At 32.8% G+C, this 20,287-nt stretch overlaps 2 protein-coding genes across 2 annotated transcripts; one reads left to right on the forward strand and one right to left on the reverse strand.

The window, feature by feature from the left end:
* Positions 1-4,841: 4,841 nt before the first annotated feature.
* On the reverse strand, positions 4,842-6,227 carry LOC114371347 (uncharacterized mitochondrial protein AtMg00810-like). The gene is made up of 2 exons (XM_028328813.1): positions 6,102-6,227; positions 4,842-6,017 (listed from the first exon to the last, which is right to left on the reverse strand). The coding sequence occupies exons 1-2, from the start codon at positions 6,225-6,227 to the stop codon at positions 4,842-4,844; spliced, it is 1,302 nt and encodes a 433-aa protein (XP_028184614.1).
* Positions 6,228-17,044: 10,817 nt separating this feature from the next.
* On the forward strand, positions 17,045-19,906 carry LOC114372042 (syntaxin-121-like). Its single transcript, XM_028329427.1, has 2 exons — positions 17,045-17,871; positions 19,095-19,906. Exons 1-2 carry the CDS (start codon positions 17,307-17,309, stop codon positions 19,526-19,528), a joined length of 999 nt encoding a protein of 332 aa, XP_028185228.1. The 5' UTR covers positions 17,045-17,306; the 3' UTR covers positions 19,529-19,906.
* The last annotated feature ends 381 nt before the right edge of the window (positions 19,907-20,287 follow it).

Genomic DNA, 20,287 nt, shown 5'->3' on the forward strand with positions numbered 1-20,287 from the left:
TATTAACATTATTTTTTATGTATAATTAGTCAAAATTTAATAATTTTTTTAAATTATCAGAATTTATAAATTAAAAAATATTTAATATATAAACCTTTTTTTAATTTTACATAAATAATTAGAGTAAAAAAAATTTGTATATTAAAATTAATTTATAAAAACTATATAAATAATTTACATATTAATTTATTAAATTTAATTATAAACTGGTAAAATAAAAATAAAAATAAAATATGTATATTATTCAAAATAAAAACATATAAAATGATAGTAACTAAAATTAAAAAAAATTATATATATTAAATATTTTTTAATTTTAAAGAAAAAATAATAACTCTAGGCTAATGATACATAGAAAATAATGTTAATATATTTAACTAAATAAAATAAGTGTGTTAGTGGTTTATTGTCTTGTTTATGAATAAAGTATCATGAGTTTAATTCCTATTAAGATACTCTTTTATTTTTCACTTCATTTAATCTTTTTTTGCATAAGCGTCATGTCAAACTTTGAGACTATAGGAATATTTATATTATTATTTATTTGTGTAGATATGTTAATTTTATCAATTTTCATTCTAATCTCAATTTCATAATTTGTAATCAAACGGATAATTTTAATTACATAAACAACTTGTAATTCATTTTTGAATTTATTAGAAGATTACACATTAACAATTATGTTCAAGTTTTGAAAAAATGAAAGAGCATTAAATTATTGAGCTAAAATAATCAGAATGAGTTGTAATTGATGAGAAAAATAATATATATAATATGCATACAAACATTTTTGAAGAATCAGAATTTGTAAACTATTTCACACTCTATTAGGAGTGGGAATAGGTCATAGGGCCTATGGCCTAAATTACATAAAGGCCAAGTTTGATCAAGCTTTTTCAAAAATAAGCTACACTTTGACCTTTATTAAACTAGGCCAAGGCTTTTATAAAAGCCTACATGGATTAAAATGTTAGATTTTAGGCCATTTAAAAAGTTTTTAAGCTAAATAGACTGGCCTATTTGTGGTTGAGGAGGATATCAAGTGCGAAAGATAATTCTTTTTTGTGGAACATTAGAAGATTGTAAGGAAGGATGAGTCCTTTTTGCTATAAAAGTCAAGATATCAGTCTCTTAAGGAGTGTGACAAAAAATTCAGATATTTCCACACAATTGTTAAATGGAGAAGGATGAAGAATTCAATAAGTGGTTTATTGGTAAATGGTAAATGGGAGGAGGATCCAATACTGGTTAAAGAGAATTTGAAGTGTTTCTTTGAGAGGAGATTTCAATATGAGGGGGGATTAGACCAAGGTTAGGGGGGTTAAAGAGTCGTTCAAACATAAACCTATTGTGAAAAATGATATGCTTGTTGAAAAGTTTCAGGAGAGTGAGATTAGAGAAGTAGTAAGGAACTGTGATAGTAACAAAAGTCCGAGTCCATATAACTTTAAATTTAAGTTCTTTAAAAAGTTTTGACCAACACTAAAGGATGACGTGTTGAAGGTTTTTGCTGACTTTTATGAACATGGTGTAATCCCAAGGGGGTCAACCCCTCCTTCATTACACTTGTTCCAAAAGTTGATGGCTCATAGGAGCTTGATGAATTTAGACCAATTTCTCTCATTTGAAGCTTGTATAAGATCTTAGAAAAGGTCTTATCATCTTATCTAGGAGGATAATGAGGGTGCTTGATGGAGTTTTCGATGCTAGGCAAGGAGCTTTTATAGGTGGAAGGAATTTGCTTGATGGGGTGGTTGTGGCCGGATGGGAATAGGTCAAGCCGCTCACAGGGCTTATAAAAAAGCCTATTAAACCTAATAGGTTGGGCATTTTATTCATTTAAATATAATATATATATATATTATACTTTTATATTTAATATCTTAATAAGTTAATAATCTTTTTTATCATAAATAAAATAAATATTTGAGATAAAAAAATCTTTAAATAGACTAATAGGTCAGATCAAACTTTTAAGAAGGTCAGACCAGATCTTAAAAAGAAATTTTGACAGACTAATAGGTTAGATTTATTTATACAAAGTCTGGTCTGACTGAACCTATTTTCATTCTTAGTGGTGGAGGAAGTCAAGAGGGGAAAGAAGGAATGCTTAATCTTTAAAGTCAATTATGAAAAATCTTATGATTCAAATATCTTCATCCTTATTGTATTATATGATTCACAAACTTGGCTTTTTGTGGTAAATTGGTGGGATGGATGGAGCTGCTCATACATAGTTTGATTTAATATTACATCGATAATTCAATCACACATTAATTTGTATCCAATTTCTTGATATGCAAATTAATAAACTTATTTGCGTAATCGAGTAACTGTGAGACTTAATTTAATTATTTTTCCAACTACACACACAAAAGAAGACCAAACAATTATAAAAGAAAAAAAAGTAGAATTTGAGAGTTTGATTTTATTTATTATTATATATCTCTCTTGTGCAGCGTTAACCATGTCTACAATAAAAAATAAATTATATTTATAAGCCAGGAGTTTAAATTGTTGTGATAAAAAAAAATGATTAGTTAAGTAGAATTTAGCAAGTGGATTTAGTAACAATTAGAGGGATGAAATAAAGGGTTAGTAATAATTAAGCGCATAAAATAAAACAAGCAAGATAAGAAGAAGTGAGTAATAATTAGAAAGGTTGGATAAAAGGTTAGTGATAGTAAAGTAGAAAGAAAAGAAAAATTAACAAGATGAAGTTAGTAATTAATAATTAGAAAGATCAAATAAAAGGTTAGCGACAAACTAAATGACAGTAAGTAGAAAAGAAAAATTGGTAAGATGGGGTTAGGGATACCCCACTCAACAACCAAAGTCATATTTCCTTATTTTAAAATACCATGATAAATGTCTCATTCCCCTGCTTTAAAGAGAATGACTGTAGAGCAGCGTCAATTCTCAATCTACCAGTTTTCTTTGGAAATCGACATAATTTTTTTGTTATGCCTTTGTTTTGGGGACCACTTCTTCCTCCCCTATTTATATTGTTCCTCAAGGATTGGGTATCTTTATTAAATTTCATTACTCTTTTTATTCTGTTATCGTAGCCTGATGATGAGGGTTGGCTATTTTTCACACAAAACATGGTTCCTCCACCTTGCAAGGCTTATAACCTGTTCGAATCATGAGAGTTACTGTCAGTTGGTTTAGTTGCGATTCAACATAATTCATAAAATTTTGTTCATCTCGTACTTTGTTTTGCCCCTTTTTGGTTAGTTCCCAATTGGTTCCATGAATTATCTTTAGTTTTTACTAGTTAGCTGGCAAGCCATGTGCAAGATAATTATAACTTTGCCACTTGCTCCTAAATATAATGGCATCGTAAGACATACAGTGAATAGAAACTGTAACGTAGATATGGATAATTTCTTAATACTAATTAATAGTTTTACGTCCATTTTCAATTCAGATTTTTTTAAAGTATTTATTTATTTTCTTATCCAATCCATCATCATTATCATCTTTTTTAACTAGTTTTAATTCAAGTATAATAAAGCTTAATTACATGTTTTTAGATTCATATCACAATTTATTATTTTACATAAAATTCTTAATTTAAAAAAAAACAAATTATATATATATATATATATATATATATATATATATATATATAATAGTGCTTGTGCTAAGGCCACGACATCTACATACATTAACCCATTAACGGAAGCCTTCTTCTCGTGTCGTGTTCCTCAGCCTTCTTACTATACCAGCCTAGTTGATATCTGGGGGACCTCCCGGGATTTCAATTCCTATTCCATAATAAGCCCTACCTACTAGTATTAGGATAAGATTTCATTTTTGAACAAAAATTTATTTTGAGATTTATTTCATCTATTTCATGATCGGAATAGTGGTTGATCCTTCTTCATAATCATTTTGCGATGGAAGGAAGGTATAATCTTATATATATATATATGAAATCACTAATACTCCACACAAATATCTTAAGACAGATATATCCATAATTTTTTTTTGTTCTAATCAATTCTAAAATGAATATTATAGTCATCTCAAATATTTTATTTACAAATAAAAAAATTGTTCTCTTTACCCTCTCTCCCTTCTTTGGATCACTAACGTCATTTTCTTCCTCTCAACCTCATCTCAAAATCTATAGCATAAAAATTAATACATTTTAGAACTACTACAACATATACAACTTTTGGATTCTAATTGGATTGACAAATAATTGTACTTCCTCTTCAACAAATACAATATAGTTAACATGTAAATGTAATGTAACAAAGTCAACAAGTATAACCAGGAGGCAAGAGCTCAAAATCATGTACATGATAACAATTAATTTTATTCATCAAGAAAATAACAGAGCTAGCCAAAGGATTGCTCCAATTCAAGACTTATGGTTGCGTCGTGATTGTGTTTCTGCAGGAACGATGTAGTGCATTATGGTTGTATCAGAAATGAAAGATAGATGAAAAACAGTTTTAGGATTTATTTATCAAAGTATTACAAAGTTGGCTTATTTATACAAAGACAAAAAATAACTAACTTGAGTAACTAACTAACTTACTCAAATAACTTCTAGCAACTAACTAACTGCCATAACTAACTAACTACTCAAATAACTTCTAGTAACTAACTAACTGCCATAATCAACTAACTACTCAAATACCTTATTGTAACTAACTGCAATTGCTTAATTGTGATACCCCTCAAGTTGGCGAATAGATGTTAATAATTCCCAACTTGACAATGAATTTACCAAAAACCGGGCCTGAAAGTGCTTTTGTAAAAATATCTGCAACTTGGTGTTGGTTATTGACATGGACAAGCTTGACTACTTTGGACTGAACATATTCTCAGATGAAATGATGATCAATGTCAATGTGCTTGGATCGTTCATGATGAGCAGGGTTTGAAACAAGACTTATAGCAGATTTATTATCACAAAATAGCATCACAGAGGGCACATCAACTTCAAAGTAAAGAAGTAACTTGCTTAACCAAACAATTTCACTAGTAACAAAAGACAAGACATGATATTCAGCTTCGGTGGATGATTTTGAAACAGTGGGTTGTTTCTTAGAACGCCAAGAAAGAAGGTTGTTTCCAAGAAAGACACAAAATCCAAAAGTGTATCTTCTGGTATCAACAAAGCTGACCCAATCAACATCAGCAAAGGTAGTGAGGTTGAGAGAGTTCTGAGCAGGGAAAAACAAACCTTGTCTAGGAGCAGATTTGATATACTGCAGAAGATGATGAATAACATGTAGGTGAGGAACTCTAGGGGCTTTCATATACTGACTTAAGCAATTCACAACAAAGGTGATATCAGGTCGTGAGATGGTCAAATAAAGCAATCTACCAATTAATCTTTTGTATATTGATGGATCAGGGAGTAAGTCTCCATCATGAAGATTGAGTTTCAGATTGGGATCCATTGGTATATTGGAAGGTTTGCAGGCCAAGAAACCTGTATCTTCCAAAAGAGATAGAGCATACTTTCGCTGGGATAGTGACATACCTCTGTTGGATTTGGCTATTTCTAAGCCAAGAAAATATTTCAAAGGGCCAAGGATCTTCAATTGAAACAAAAGCTGTAATTTGGTCTGAACAACTTGTATAGAGGCAAGATTGGGTCCTGACAGGATGATGTCATCTACATATACTAGTAAAATGACTAAGGAATTTCCTGAGCCAATGGTGAAAAAGGAGTAATCATGCTTGGATTGTTGGAATCCATGACTAAGAAGAGTAGTGGAGAACTTACAGAACCATTGTCTAGAGGCTTGTTTTAAGCCATATAATGATTTGTTCAATTTGCATACAAATGAAGGATTGGCTGACCTGTATCCCTTGGGAAGTTCCATATAAACTTCTTCAAACAAATCTCCATTCAAAAAGGCATTATTAGCATCCAATTGGAGGAGGCACCAGTTTTTAGCAGCAGGAACACAAAGCAGAACTCTCACAGTGGTAAGTTTGGCTACTAGAGAGAATGTATCAGAGAAATCGATCCCAGCTTGTTGTATAACCTTTGGCAATCAATCGAGCTTTGTCTATATCTACAGAGCCATCCATTTTGTATTTAACTTTATACACCCATCGACATCCTATACAGTGCTTATCAGGTGGTAATGGAACAAGTGTCCAAGTGGAATTTGCTTCAAGAGCTTGGATTTCCTCATGCATTGCTCGACGCCATTCAAGATAAGGAACAACTTGATGATAGAACTAAGGTTCATAGATAGCTGAGATGTGATTAATGAAAGCTCTGTAAGGGGTGCTAAGAGGCAATAGGGAACAATGATGCTGGATGGGATATGCAACTTGAGATTGTGATATTACATAATCAGACAAGTATAAGGGATGCTTAGAGTGGTATGTACTCCTTCTTAAGGTGACAAAGGGCAAAGTGTGAGGATGATCTGAGCTAAGGATTGAGGGTGGATCAGTTGGGTCATGGTTAAAGCTATTAGGTGGCTATGGTGATTGGCTACAAGTCTGGTCAGGGTTAGGTAAGGTATTAGTGATGGGAATGGGGATAACCAAATCAAGTAAAGGATCAGGAATGACTTGAGGCTGTGAAATGGTTTGAAAAGGAAAAATGGATTCATGAAAGACAACATCTCTGGACACAAAAATTTTCTTAGTGTCTAGGCTATACAATTTTTATCCTTTATAACCTTGGGGATAACCAACAAAAATTGTAGGCACTGCTCGAGGAGAAAACTTGTTCCTTGATGATGGAAGAGTGGAAACAAATGCTAAACATCCAAAACTTCTTAAGGCATGATAGTCAGGTTCCTTTTTGAACAGAATATTGTAGGGTGAGCAGTTTTGTAGTAATGGTGAAGGGGTTCTGTTGATGAGAAAAGTTGTAGTGGTAATACAATCACCATAGAATGAGATAGGAACTTTAAACTGAAAAAACAAAGCTATGGCTACATTGAGCAGATTTTAATGCTTCCTTTCCACTACTGAATTCTGTTTTGGCCTTTCAACAAAGGAAAATTGATGAAGAGTGCCCATGGAAGCCAAAAACTAAGTGAGGGCAAGTTCTTTAGCATTATCAGACCTGAGGCATTTGATAGATACACCAAACTGAGTCTGAACCATGGTGAAAAATTGTTGCACATAGATTGAAGCTTTAGATTTGTGCTTAAGCAGAAATAGCCAAGTGAATCTTGAGCAATCATCAACCAATGTAAAGAAAAATCTCCTTCCCTCATAGGTAGGGTGAGCATAGGGACCCCACATATCACAGTGAATTAAGTCAAATGGTAATGCAGATAAATGGTAAGAGTTAGGAAAAGATAATCTTCTAAATTTAGCAAGAGGACAAACAAAACAATTAGAAGAAGAGAAATTGGGAGAAAGGTGTAGACCAATTTTATTATTCAAATGTTTGAAAACTTTGTCTGAGATATGACCAAATCTAGAATGCCAAATATGAGCATTTTTTACAAGGAATGGAATTTGTATGTGAATTGATAACATAAAAAGTAAATTTGCAATCAAGAGTGTCCTTGAGATCTAAGACATAAAGGCCTTGGATGAGATCCCCTCTACCAATCCTCTTGCAAGCTTGCTTCTCATGAATATCAAATTCATTTTGAGAAAAAGAAATGGACAAATTAGGATTGGTTAGAAGAGCACTAACTGAAATTAAATTGAATTTGAATTTAGGAATGTAGGCAACATTATGCAAGATTAAGGTATTGGTTTAGCAAACCGAACCAATGGCAAGGATAGGTATAACATCATTGTTAGGCAGAGTGACAATTTTATCATAAATAAGTTGGTAAGATCGAAAATAATGAAGGGAACAAGAAATATGAATGCTGGCACCAGAATCTAAAAGCCAGCAATCATGAAGAAAATTAGAAGTGGATGTAGAAAGGATCATACCACTGGCAGAAGAAACACCTTGAGGGATGACAACATTGGTAGCATGACTTTCTAAAAGATTCATCAATTAGCTATATTGCTAGGCAGTAAGCTGAAATTGGGAACTCGAGTCACCAGAGGAAGGTTGTGAGTGGGACATATCAACAGATACTTATTGAACAACCTTGTGTGGTGGTTCAGAAGAAGAAGAATGTTTCTTTGCTTATGAGGAAAAGCCAATCCTCTTATAATTTGGAGGATAACCATGCAACTTGAAGCAACGATCCTGAGTATGACCCAACATACCACAATGAGCACACAAGGGGTGATTCTTGGAAGATCCTTTGAAGTGATTGTCAGGATGATTGCGTGTAGCAGAAGAAGTCTTCAAGGAAAAAGCATGTGAAACTTCACTAGCAGAGGTGGAAACACCAACTACTTTTTTATTTTCTTCTTGAACAACTAAGGTAAAAACCTTAGTTACCGAGGGAAAGAGATCCATGGATAAAAATTGACCTTTAATAGTAGAGAAGGATTCGTGTAGCCCCATCAAGAGCTGCATAGCATACTCCATTTGTTCAAAATCGCACCAAGGTTTAATTCCTCCACAGGTGTAACTATGTGAGGGTTTCAGTTCTGATAATGACTCCCACAGAGAATGAAGCTTGGAGTAGAAAGAGGAAATAGACATGGAACCTTGTTGCACTGTGATCAAGTCATGCTTAAGTTGAAAAATTAAAGGACCATTTTGTTGCTTGAAACGTTCTTGAAGATCATCCCAGATTGCTTTGGCAGCAGAACAATGTAAGATACTTACTTGCATTTCTTTGGATAAAGAATTAAGGAGCCAGGAAGAAACGATACTATCATTGTGATGCCACAAATCATAAGTTGAGTGACCCAAAGCAGGTTCAAGAATTGAACCATCAACAAACCCATATTTGTTCTTCCCATGAAGAGCCATGTGCATTGCTTTCTTCCAAGAATTGTAGTTTTCACCAGTAAGAGGATGAGAAAATAAGGCAACGCCAGGATTATCGGAAGAATGAAGAATGAAAGGGTTAGAATCATCAATGGCAGCCATGGCCATGAGAGAAAAAAAAAAGAAATAGCTTCAATAGGAAGCAAGAGGCATGGAAGCAAAAACTTCTGATACCATATCAGAAATGAAAGAAATGAAAGACAGATGAAAAGCACTTTTAGGATTCATTTATGAAAGTATTACAAAGTTGGTTTATTTATTCAAAGATAGAAAATAACTAACTTGAGTAACCAACTAACTTACTCAAATAACTTCTAGTAACTAACTAACCGCCATAACCAACTAACTACTTAAATAACTTCTAGTAACCAACTAACTGCTATAACCAACTAACTACTTAAATAACTTCTTGTAACTAACTGCAACTGCTTAATTGTGATAGGTTGCGTGAAAAAATAGCAGAGAATGGATGATTGCGGGTCTTGATATGTGTCAGGCTTATGGTGTTGAACATATTGTCTGCGATGTGGTGGGAAGACTGGTGTCTTTGATGCAGTGAAAAAAAGGGTTGGGGAGGAAGAAGAACCAACATTCAGATGTCGTGCGAAGAAGGTTTGGGGATGTGAGGTTGTGGATAGGGGAGAGAAAATATTTTTTTTTATTTTATTAATAAAATATTTGAAATGATGATTTGACTGAAACAAAAAAAATTATGGGCATACCTATCCTAAAATGTTTGTGTAGAGTGCATACTCTAACATGCATGTATGTTAACAATCCTCTCACACACATAGAGATATATTTTAGTCAAATAATGACAATGAAAATTTGGGACGTTACAAACTTGACCTTCCAAATTTGAAAGAAGTTGTAGCTTGAGATCTCCTTTAAAGACTACATTGTATTCAAGAACTATATTATTAGAATATTTCTATAAAGTTGGATTGTGAGCGAATTATCACATTCTATAGGAAATAAGACAAATATGCAAATCATCCTTTCAAGAAAATGGTTGCAATGTTTTTAAACATGATTGATCATGGAGTAGGCAATAGGATGATATGTGAAAGGTTTTAGCATTAAAAAGAAATCGTAAGTATGCATTTCCATTAAGTATTAGTTGCATGTATTAGATTAGTTTTTAATTACATCAAGCCACAAAATTCTAGGTTTCGTGATGTCTACAAAAAAATTGAAGACAACCTACGATATTGGTCATTTTTCAAGGATGCTATATAAGTAATTGATGGTACTCATATCTCATGTGTGGTTAGTCCTAGTGAACAACCTAAGTTTATTGTAAAGAAAGGACATCCAACACAATATAATGGTTGTGTGTGATTGGGACACAGGCTTTATATTTGCATTACCAAGATGAGAAGACACTACACATGATGCATATGTACTTGAGAATGTCCTTACAAATCTTTTTCATGAATTTTTTGTAAAAATTTTAAGGGTTCCCTAGATTAACAATGATATGAAACCAACAAGATCTTGAAACCTATGATTCTCACAAATAATAAATAAACAGTGGGTATCTTTCTCCATAGTGAAGCTTTTCTCTGGTGTACTTTGATTTCCTCGGAAGAAGAGAGAAACAAGATTTCACTTCCTTGACTATTCTTTCTGTCTCTCTAAGAGAGAAATCTTCCTCGGAAGAAGATAGAACACTTTTTGTCATGAAAGAGACCTTATTTCACATTAGTGGGTATTAACCCCCTTTTACAACCACTACTCCCATCAAGTAGTGGTTGCTTTTAGAAAATTCTCCTATTTAACTCAATTACAATTTAGTCCTTAATTATTAATTATTTATTTATTAGTCCCTACATAAGTCACATGTCTCTGACACAAGACATTAATTATAATATTCTCCCACTTGGCTCATGTGACATTACTAAACATTATGGACTAAATAAATAAATAGATTAAACTAACATAATGCACATTAAAATGATTAAACCATTCTATATATTGGGTACATCATAATTTCATGATTAAAAATAGGAACCAATTCGAGTCATGGCGGTTGTACATTACTTAATCGACATAGTCCCTTCCATGTACTTCAAATTAGTTTTCTCCTTAATATGACCATTAGTTAGGAGTACATAATTGGTCCAACATAATGCCTTTATTCAAGACAAAACCTGTTAACATTACTCTAACACAAACATGCATGCAAACATGGAGAACAGGTAATCAGAAACATATCATAATTGTGCTTAAAGTGTCACTAAAATGCATAAGATAAATTACACTTAATGATCATCAATAACAATAATGTCCATACTTTCAACATGTTCTATAAATGTCTTGGGCGATAATCCCTTATTCAAAGGGTTAGCTATCATAAGGTTTGTGCTAATATGTTCTATTGACACTCTTTGTTTCTGACCTTCTTCCTTCACGACAAAAGTACTTTAATTTCATATGCTTAACACCCTTAAAATACTTGTCATTCTTAGAAAAATACTATTGCGAAGTTATCACAATACATTTTCAGCGGCCTGACAATACTGTCGACAATTCCAAGCCTTGAAATAAAGTTCTGCAGTCAATTAGCCTGAATTGTAGCCTTAAAACATGCTACAAATTCAGCCTCCATGGTAGATGCAACAACAAATGATGCATATGGAATTGCTTCCATTTGTTTTCGTTCCATATCATTTCTAGGACATTGCCTGAGACTAAATTTGTCTCATTTCTAAATTGGAACAGGTGATGCTAAACACCTTTCCATCCTTAATCTCTCTAGTACTTTATTGATATATGTTTTTTGAGATAAGCCTAACAATCCTTGTGATCTATTATGGAATATTTCTATCCATATCACATAACTTACCTCACCCATATCTTTCATTTCAAAATTACTAAAGAGAAATTTCTTAGTCTCATGAAGAAGACCAAGATCATTAGTAGCAAACAATATATCATCAACACACAAGATTAAAAAAATAACCTTACTCCCACTGACCTTCAGATATATACACTGATCAACAGTATTGTCTCTTAATGTTGTTATTAACCTTGTTTTTGAAATCTATACTAAATTTCCTTCAATTTGGTATATAGAACCTTACATTTAGACTGACGAACGTGAACGAGAGAGGCCTCTGAGCGACACATAGAGGAACTGAAGGAGAGCTCATGATATGTGAGGAGGGTTTATTATAGTTTACGGCTTTTGATACCATAGTTGGGGTCAGGGAACCTAATTATGAGGATGTATGTCTGTCCTTGTTGAATGCTGATTTTCAAGAAAAACAATGTTTTTGACTAATGGGATGCGATATGTCTATTATTGATAAATGACATTATTGTTTTTATTATACTTGTGTTATCTGAAGACCTGAGGAGTGTGAATCTCAGGCATGAACTGTATATGCATGTATATGCGGAATGTGATTTACTGATGATATTGTTATTGATGATATTAATTGATATGAGGTAAGTTGATGTTTATGATAATGTTGATAGAGAATGATGTTGTTATTGAAGATAATATCGATAATAATTGATACGAGACAATGTTGGTGTTTATGATAATATTGATATGAGATGATGTTGTTGTTGTTGATAATATCATTGAGATGAAATGATGTTGATGTTGAGAATGACATTGAAATGAGATGATATTGATGTTGAGAATGACATTGAGATGAGATTATGTTGATGTTGATAATGATATTGAGATGATATGTTATTAATGTTGAAAATGTCATTGTGATAATGTGTGATGTGTATGTACATGAGGGGTGCAGTGACCATGTTGGATATCCCTGGTGGGGAAAATAGAGTGGTTAAAGAGTTTTGAGCATCTCTGGAGGGGGATGACTTAGAATCTTTAATTATCCACTATCAGTGCATTGATGGTGTCCACATTTCATACTTCATATTGCATGAAAATAGTATAAACTTTGTTAGTAAGTACTTCTAGTTTCTCATGAGGGGGAATACTTGTACTTGAGGGCATGTCACTCGGTTTGGAACTTCCTTGAGACTCATGCTGATCACCATGGGGGGGAGGGGGGAGGGAGGAGTTGCCTGTGCACGATAGGGTGACCTCGACACTTGCTGCTTTGTTTTCCTAAGTGAGAGTGTCGTGTGGATACGCTTAGGCTATTTCCTTGATGAATGGTACCACATTACATTTGAGAGTTGAGGTCAGGTACATACATCATATTGAACATGATTGATTGGAATTATGGACGGATGATGACTACTTGTTGAGTGTATGTTGGACTAATGGATATTTGTGTATGATTATGGTATATATTAATGTTTTCTTACTAATTATGGTTATTTGATTTTTGTGTTAATTTCTTTTATAATAAACTCACCCTTGCAATTTTTGTACCGTGTGGTTGATACTTTTGATGATCATGAACCTTTGTTCATGGAAGCAGAAGGATAACCGTAGAGTACGTGAAGTGAGATTCTTTTGTGGAGCTGCCAAACCGACATGATGACGTTGAGATTATTTTGGGAGAGAGTTGTGTTTTGTTAATCAATTCCTCCGTAGCTGGTTCTATAAATCCTTTTTGAATTGAGGATGTAAATCACAGATTTAATTATATGTATGAGCTAATTTACTTTCCATTATGTAGATGTTGTGTGCTGAGTTACTATATATATATATATATATATTCATTCAAGTAATTGTGTATTTTTTGGTGACTGTGTGTATCGCGAAAAATTTACTTTCATTTTTCATAAGCAAATTAACGGAGTTTCATTTAAAAATTAAAATTTTCACGATTTAGATTGATAATATCGTAGCAACGAGGCGGGTTGTCAATGAAAATCGAAGAAAGTGCATATAATGACCAAATTCATGGGTCTTTTTTGCTTGAACCCTTGTCGAAGTTGTTGACAATAGAAAAGGCCATCGAGAAGGCCATGGTGTTGGAGAAGAAATACGAGCAGGAGTGGCAATCACCAATGATGTTAGAGTCAAGGAAATTAGAGATGACAGTCATAAGGTCGAGTTGACACCGCCAACGATAGAATAGAAAGCCTCCATGGAAGGGACGCACTGAGAGCATGATGGTGGGCGAAAGAGACGATTATGTGCCGATGTCAATGCTTGAAGTAGGAATCTTAGTGTTGTGCAAATTGAACAATATTATAAAGGCACGAGTTTTATGTTAAGGAAGAGGGATAATTTTGGTTTTGCGAAAAAGAAGAGAACAAAATTGCATCATTCAGTATAAAATTGAAATTGTTACTTATGAAATTGTTACTTAATGTCATGGGTTAGAGGGCTCAAAATAATATAAAAAAGGAAAAATATTAGACAAATGAGTTGTATATCGGAGATGCATAAGTAATTAACTTTTTTTTTTTTATCAATTTTAAAAGTTTAAAAATGATTAGTCTAATACACTAACACGCCTCACCTTGTTATGAGTTCATTTTTGATGGATTAAAATCGATAGATCAAACAAAATAATTGAGTTGAATACCCCTTAACTTGACCCCCTCTTTCAATCAATCTCATTTTACCACACATATAACATTAAATAACCTTTGTTAATAAAAGAGACTAAATTAATCAAGACTCACGTCTTTCAAGAATTTATAATCAATTTGTGACTATAATTCTCCCCTCCTTATCTTACAGGGACCAAAATCACGTTTCCTTTTTTCCTTTTACCAATTCGCTTATTTATTTATTTAGTTTTTAACTAATAAAATAATCGTTCATTAATTTATATTTTTTATATTAAAACATTTTGTAAGTAATAGTAATACTATATTTTTTCCCCATTCTTCTCCGCTAGTTATACTTGTAAAAAGACTTACGGTTATGCAGTTTTAAATCTTGGTAAATGGAGAAGAATTGATTCTAAAAAATTATGATAATTGTTGTTTCTAAAAAATTATGATATTTCAAAAGTAAATGGAGAAGAATTGATTTTATTTGATTAATAAATTAAAATTACCCGTATAATGTAAATAAGATACTTTAAATTATAAATTTTATATTCAAGTACTTTTACTTAGGGAAAAATATGTTTTTTTCTGCAATCAATTTTATTGGCCACATAATTAATTTTCTCTTATGAAAAAAAAGTCTAAAACATGTTATGAAGCTCTCTCAATGTTGATTTTAATACTCCTAAAATTGATTATGAAAACAAACCAATCCAACACTAAGTAGGTAAATTATACTCGTATAGCTTGTATTTTTTTAAATTGTATCTGATACTTTTTCTTTTTTTTTATCTTACAATTTTTTTTAATTGTTTAACTCATATTACACCTAGATCTTCTCCCTCCTAAATACCGTTTAGTAATCTAAGGTACATCTTGATTATATAATTTTTAATGAAAATTTATGTCCAAAATACTTTTATCTTCTTTCTTTTTTAACTTCATAAAAGACATTGACACTATTTTCAACCTGAAAATATTTTAACATTCTTCCTTCTTTATCTTTTTTCTCTAGTTGGATGTGAACCCAACTTTTTGTTGGACGTAAACTCATCTTGTTGGTATGCATGTGTTAACACCCTTCCTCATTCTCCTTCTTTTTTTTAGTTCAATTTTTTTGGGTTGTTTGGTTGTTGCGTTTTTGTTTAACGTGTTTCCAACAATGCCTATTGATTGAATATAACATTTTGCTTTAAATTTTAGTGTTTTGCTCCTGCATTTATGTTTTTAATCCTTTCTTTGAAATATTTATTTTTGATGACTAAGTGTTTGATATAATATTTCAATCAAGAGTTGTATCTTCTTTAAGTGTTAGCAACAATAAAGTAAAAGTCAAATATTATAAAAAAAATTGTTATTGCGTTAAGAAAGATTCATTCATATGACCAATTGTTAATTTGTTATTAAATATCTAATAAAGATGTTAAAATAATTTTATTTGCTCACATATTTCAATTGATTTTAATTAACAGCGTTAACAAAAGAAGGTAAAAATAACGTAAAAAATTAAGGATATCGAATATTATTTGAGAAAAACATAGTGGGTGTGAGTGTAACAAAAATGTTAAAATAATTTCGTATGCTCATATATTTTCATTGACGTTAATCAATGATGTTAAAAGAGAAAAAATAAAAATAATATAAAAATGGAAAGAATATCAAGTATAATTTGAAAAAAATATAAAGTGTGCAATTACAATTTACTCTTAGATATTTCCCTTATGTTTGCTTCACCCCCTCTTTAATACTAGTAATAATAAACTAATCATCGATAGTTAATGCAAAACAAACCCGCAATGCCTTTCTGTTTACGCTGACTGAAATGGTTGAAAACTTAAGTACGAATAATCTTACCGTCAAAGGGCTCTTTCCTCTCTTAACTTATCTTCTTAACCCCATTCCAAACGCGCTATTTCACTTTACGCTTAAGTAAAACAGAAATTTTAGTACACAATTAGGACAACGTTTTATTATTTTATAATTTTACCACATATATTTTTAAGATATGTATACATAAATAATATATGTATGGTCAGTATAATTATTTTATATTATTAATAATAATTTTTGTTAATTTTTATAATAATTAATATTTTAAAAATGATGTAATATTTTTTACACTAATAATATATAAAAATTAAATTCTTTTATAAAAAAATAGATTCAATTTTTAATCTGTTTATTTTAAACAACACACAATTATATAAAGATTTGAATCTTAAACATTTGATTAAGCTAAAACAATCTCATATAAGTTTATCTACATATTTAATAGTTCTACCTCATGCATATAAAATTTTATTTATTGAAATATGTTACCCTTCAATGAATCTCAATATCTTAAAAGATTAGTCTTTAATTTTCGATTTAGAAAGGTAAAATAAATTTATATAATCAATTCAAATAAATTTGTTGATTTTTACTATAATTATTTAATGATGATCATATGAAAGTGTAGAACTAATACAATCTTATATAATATCCATTTGTTTTAGAATAAATATCTATTTTAGTCCTCGAACATGTGATACAATGATAAATTAATGTCTAAAAATAGAAAAATTAGATTTAATATCCTAATTCTTTTTACACATTTAAGAATTAAATTTTATTTTTTTAATGATAACCAATTTGTAATCCTCTTCTACCATCAAAATAGATATTTATCTATTTTTTTATGATGAAAATAACAAAAATGAAAAAAAAAAAGTTGTCATCGTTAATCAATAATCACACTTGCCTTCACCCTTCTTCTCCCCCAAGAAGAAAATTCTCACCCGCTTGCATCGTGCTCTCTCTTTCTCATCCACGTCATGTTGACTTCTCTTCCTAACACTCTCTGTCTACGCGGTAGTTGAATCAAATTGAATCCATCATAATCATAACCATGTGAAGACACCACACCACACCACGATCATCATCCCTCTTTCTCTTCAATACTACTCTCAACTCATTCTTCTCTCTCAAAAACCATTAGAAACGAAAATAACCAAATAAGAAGAAAGAAACAATGAACGACTTGTTCTCAGGTTCCTTCTCTCGCTTCCGCAGCGACCAGTCATCCCCGGACCGCCACCACGACATCGAGATGGGCGCCGCCGCCGGTGGCCCCCGCGGCGGCGAGGTGAACCTCGACAAGTTCTTCGAGGACGTGGAAGGCGTGAATGAGGAACTAAAGGAATTAGAAGGCTTAGCGCAGAGTTTAAGAAGCAGCCACGAGCAGAGCAAGACGCTGCACAACGCGAAGGCGGTGAGGGACCTGCGGTCGCGCATGGACGGCGACGTTTCGGCGGCGCTGAAGAAGGCGAAGCTGATCAAGCTGAAGCTCGAGGCGCTGGAGCGGTCCAATGCCGCGAACCGTAACTTGCCTGGATGTGGACCGGGTTCGTCCTCGGACCGGACCCGGACCTCCGTGGTCAACGGTTTGAAGAAGAAGCTGAAGGATTCGATGGAGAGTTTCAACGAGATTCGCGGGCTTGTTTCGTCGGAGTACCGCGAGACCGTGCAGCGGCGGTACTTCACCGTCACCGGCGAGAATCCCGATGATAAGACGCTCGATCTCTTGATCTCCACCGGTAAGGCTTCGTTTCGGATTTATATATTTATTTATTTAATTGAATTTTGAATAAGGTTTTAAATATCAGTCGCTTTTTTCTTGTTGATATTTTGGGAAATTGCAGACAAATGCGGCCTAGTCTCAATAGGGGTCACAGACAGTTTAAAAACCTTTGACGTTGCAGCCTAAATTACGATTCCTGACCTTTTTAAAACCTTATTTGTTCTAATTTGATCTAATTTGGGAAAATTAAATTTCATTTCATTTTCATTACGTCATAGTCACCAGATCATTGAAGTAGCAACGTGCTTGGTTCCTTTTAAATACTGTTCTAATCTTCTAAAATATAAATAAATGGCAAGAATGAAAACAATTGGCCTAATTAGAGTTTTGATTCCTTAAATGGTCCATGTGTTACCAGACACATGTATCAACTGTTATGCAATTTTAGCAGCTTAACTAATAGTGTTTGAGTTTGAGCTTAAATATGAGTAGTGGTGCTAAATATTGAGAAAGAGAACTCTATCTTCCATGCTAATTTTATCCGGTTTGAGTAGGATTATCATTCTAGAAAATACTTGTGGTGTGATTTCTTGATCATTGTTTAAAGAGAAATTGTATTTGGATGTTATTTTATACAACAAAGAGAGAGACGAGGAGATAGAGATGAATAGTAAAAGTTTGAGATAAGATGATTGATGCGAGAAAAAGCAATAAAGAAATAAAATAATGTTGGAGAAAAATGTAGTGAATAAAATAACTAATTCTCTGGATCTCTAAGATGCCACATCAAGTTGAATATAGTAACCAAGGATTTCCGGATCTTAATAAGCAAGTTTTCAGCCTAGACTCTTCAGTAGTTTACTGCTCAATTCTATTTTGGTTGGCAATCAAAGTGGATTTTGGATTTATATATTAAAAAAATAGAAATCAAGCAGCAAATTTACAAAAAACAAGACGAATAATTACTAGTAGGAAAATTGCTCTTTCAAATTCTAGTCTACTGGGACAGAGTCATGATTAATTTCTCATTTTCTCCATCATTGTTTCAATTGAAGAACAACTAGAACTTAATGGAATTAGTGGATAGTTTATTAAAGTTCAAACCGGTCTTCCAAATTCAAGTCTGTGAAGCACTATTCTGTCCTCACGAGTTTAAGTTTGGGTTCAATTTTGTCTAAATCTGATTTGATGCTAGTTTGGGAGGTCCCATAAGAATCTGTGCTTTTCCCTTTATTGCAGGTGAGAGTGAGACCTTCCTTCAGAAAGCCATTCAAGAGCAAGGCAGGGGTAGAATTCTGGACACCATCAATGAGATTCAAGAGAGGCATGATGCCGTCAAAGAGATAGAAAAGAATCTCAAGGAGTTGCACCAAGTGTTCCTTGACATGACAGTGCTGGTGCAACATCAAGGAGAGCAGTTGGATGATATCGAGAGCCATGTGGCAAGAGCTCATTCTTTTGTGCGCACCGGAGCCGAGCAGTTGCAGACTGCGCGAAAGTACCAGAAAAATACCAGGAAATGGACCTGCTACTGTATCATACTTCTTCTGGTGATCATCTTCTTTGTGGTGCTCTTCACTGTGAGGCCGTGGAAAAATAACAGTAGTGGTGGCGGCAATAATGGTAATCAGCCTGCACCAGCTCAAACACCTCCACCTCCTGTCAATGCTTAACGTTAGGGATTACGAGTCTATATTTCACGAAGCATTTTGGTTTCATTTATTTTGATTTGAAGATTGATATTTTATATTTTGGGATCTAGCATGGGTGAGAGAAAAATGGATTGGCTTAAGACTTGGGAGGAAATCTGTTAGGGTGACCAGCAGTTTCATTTCAATCTGGGGGAAGGGAATGGTTGGTTGTTCTGTCGAGGTAGGTTTTTGGACATCATTATTTTGAGCATCATATTCTTTTTCTGTAAGTAGCTTATCAGTTTGAACAGTTTAATTGCTGACTGATGGTTTATATAATATGTATGGCATCTTTCCCTAAATATGATGTACAGTATCTTACTCTTCCTTTATGCTATCTTACTATTCCCTTATCAGTCATTTCTCTTTTCTTTGTGAGAGTCCATTGAACTTAGTGGCAGAGCTGTGTGGCAATTATTCCAACTGATCTACTTAAAAATCAGTATCAGCGGCACTTGCAAGTATAAGGCAAAAGTTCAATTCAGTTTCAACTGAATCTGTTGATATTATTATACAGTAATACACCAGGTTACATTGTCTACACTTCTAGTGGTTTTGGAACTATAAGATAAAAAATATTAAACTTGAACAAATTATGAGGGGGTATCAATGTACATCTCCATAATTTGTCATCAGTAGAACTGGTTAAAACAAGTGTGTGGAGATTGGAGAATGAAGGTGGTGGTAAAGGGACATATTTATAGATTTATCAGTGGTTTTTATTTGTTTATTTATAAACCA

Source organism: Glycine soja, chromosome 10 (assembly GCF_004193775.1).
Source record: "Glycine soja cultivar W05 chromosome 10, ASM419377v2, whole genome shotgun sequence".
NCBI classification, from domain to species: domain Eukaryota; kingdom Viridiplantae; phylum Streptophyta; class Magnoliopsida; order Fabales; family Fabaceae; genus Glycine; species Glycine soja.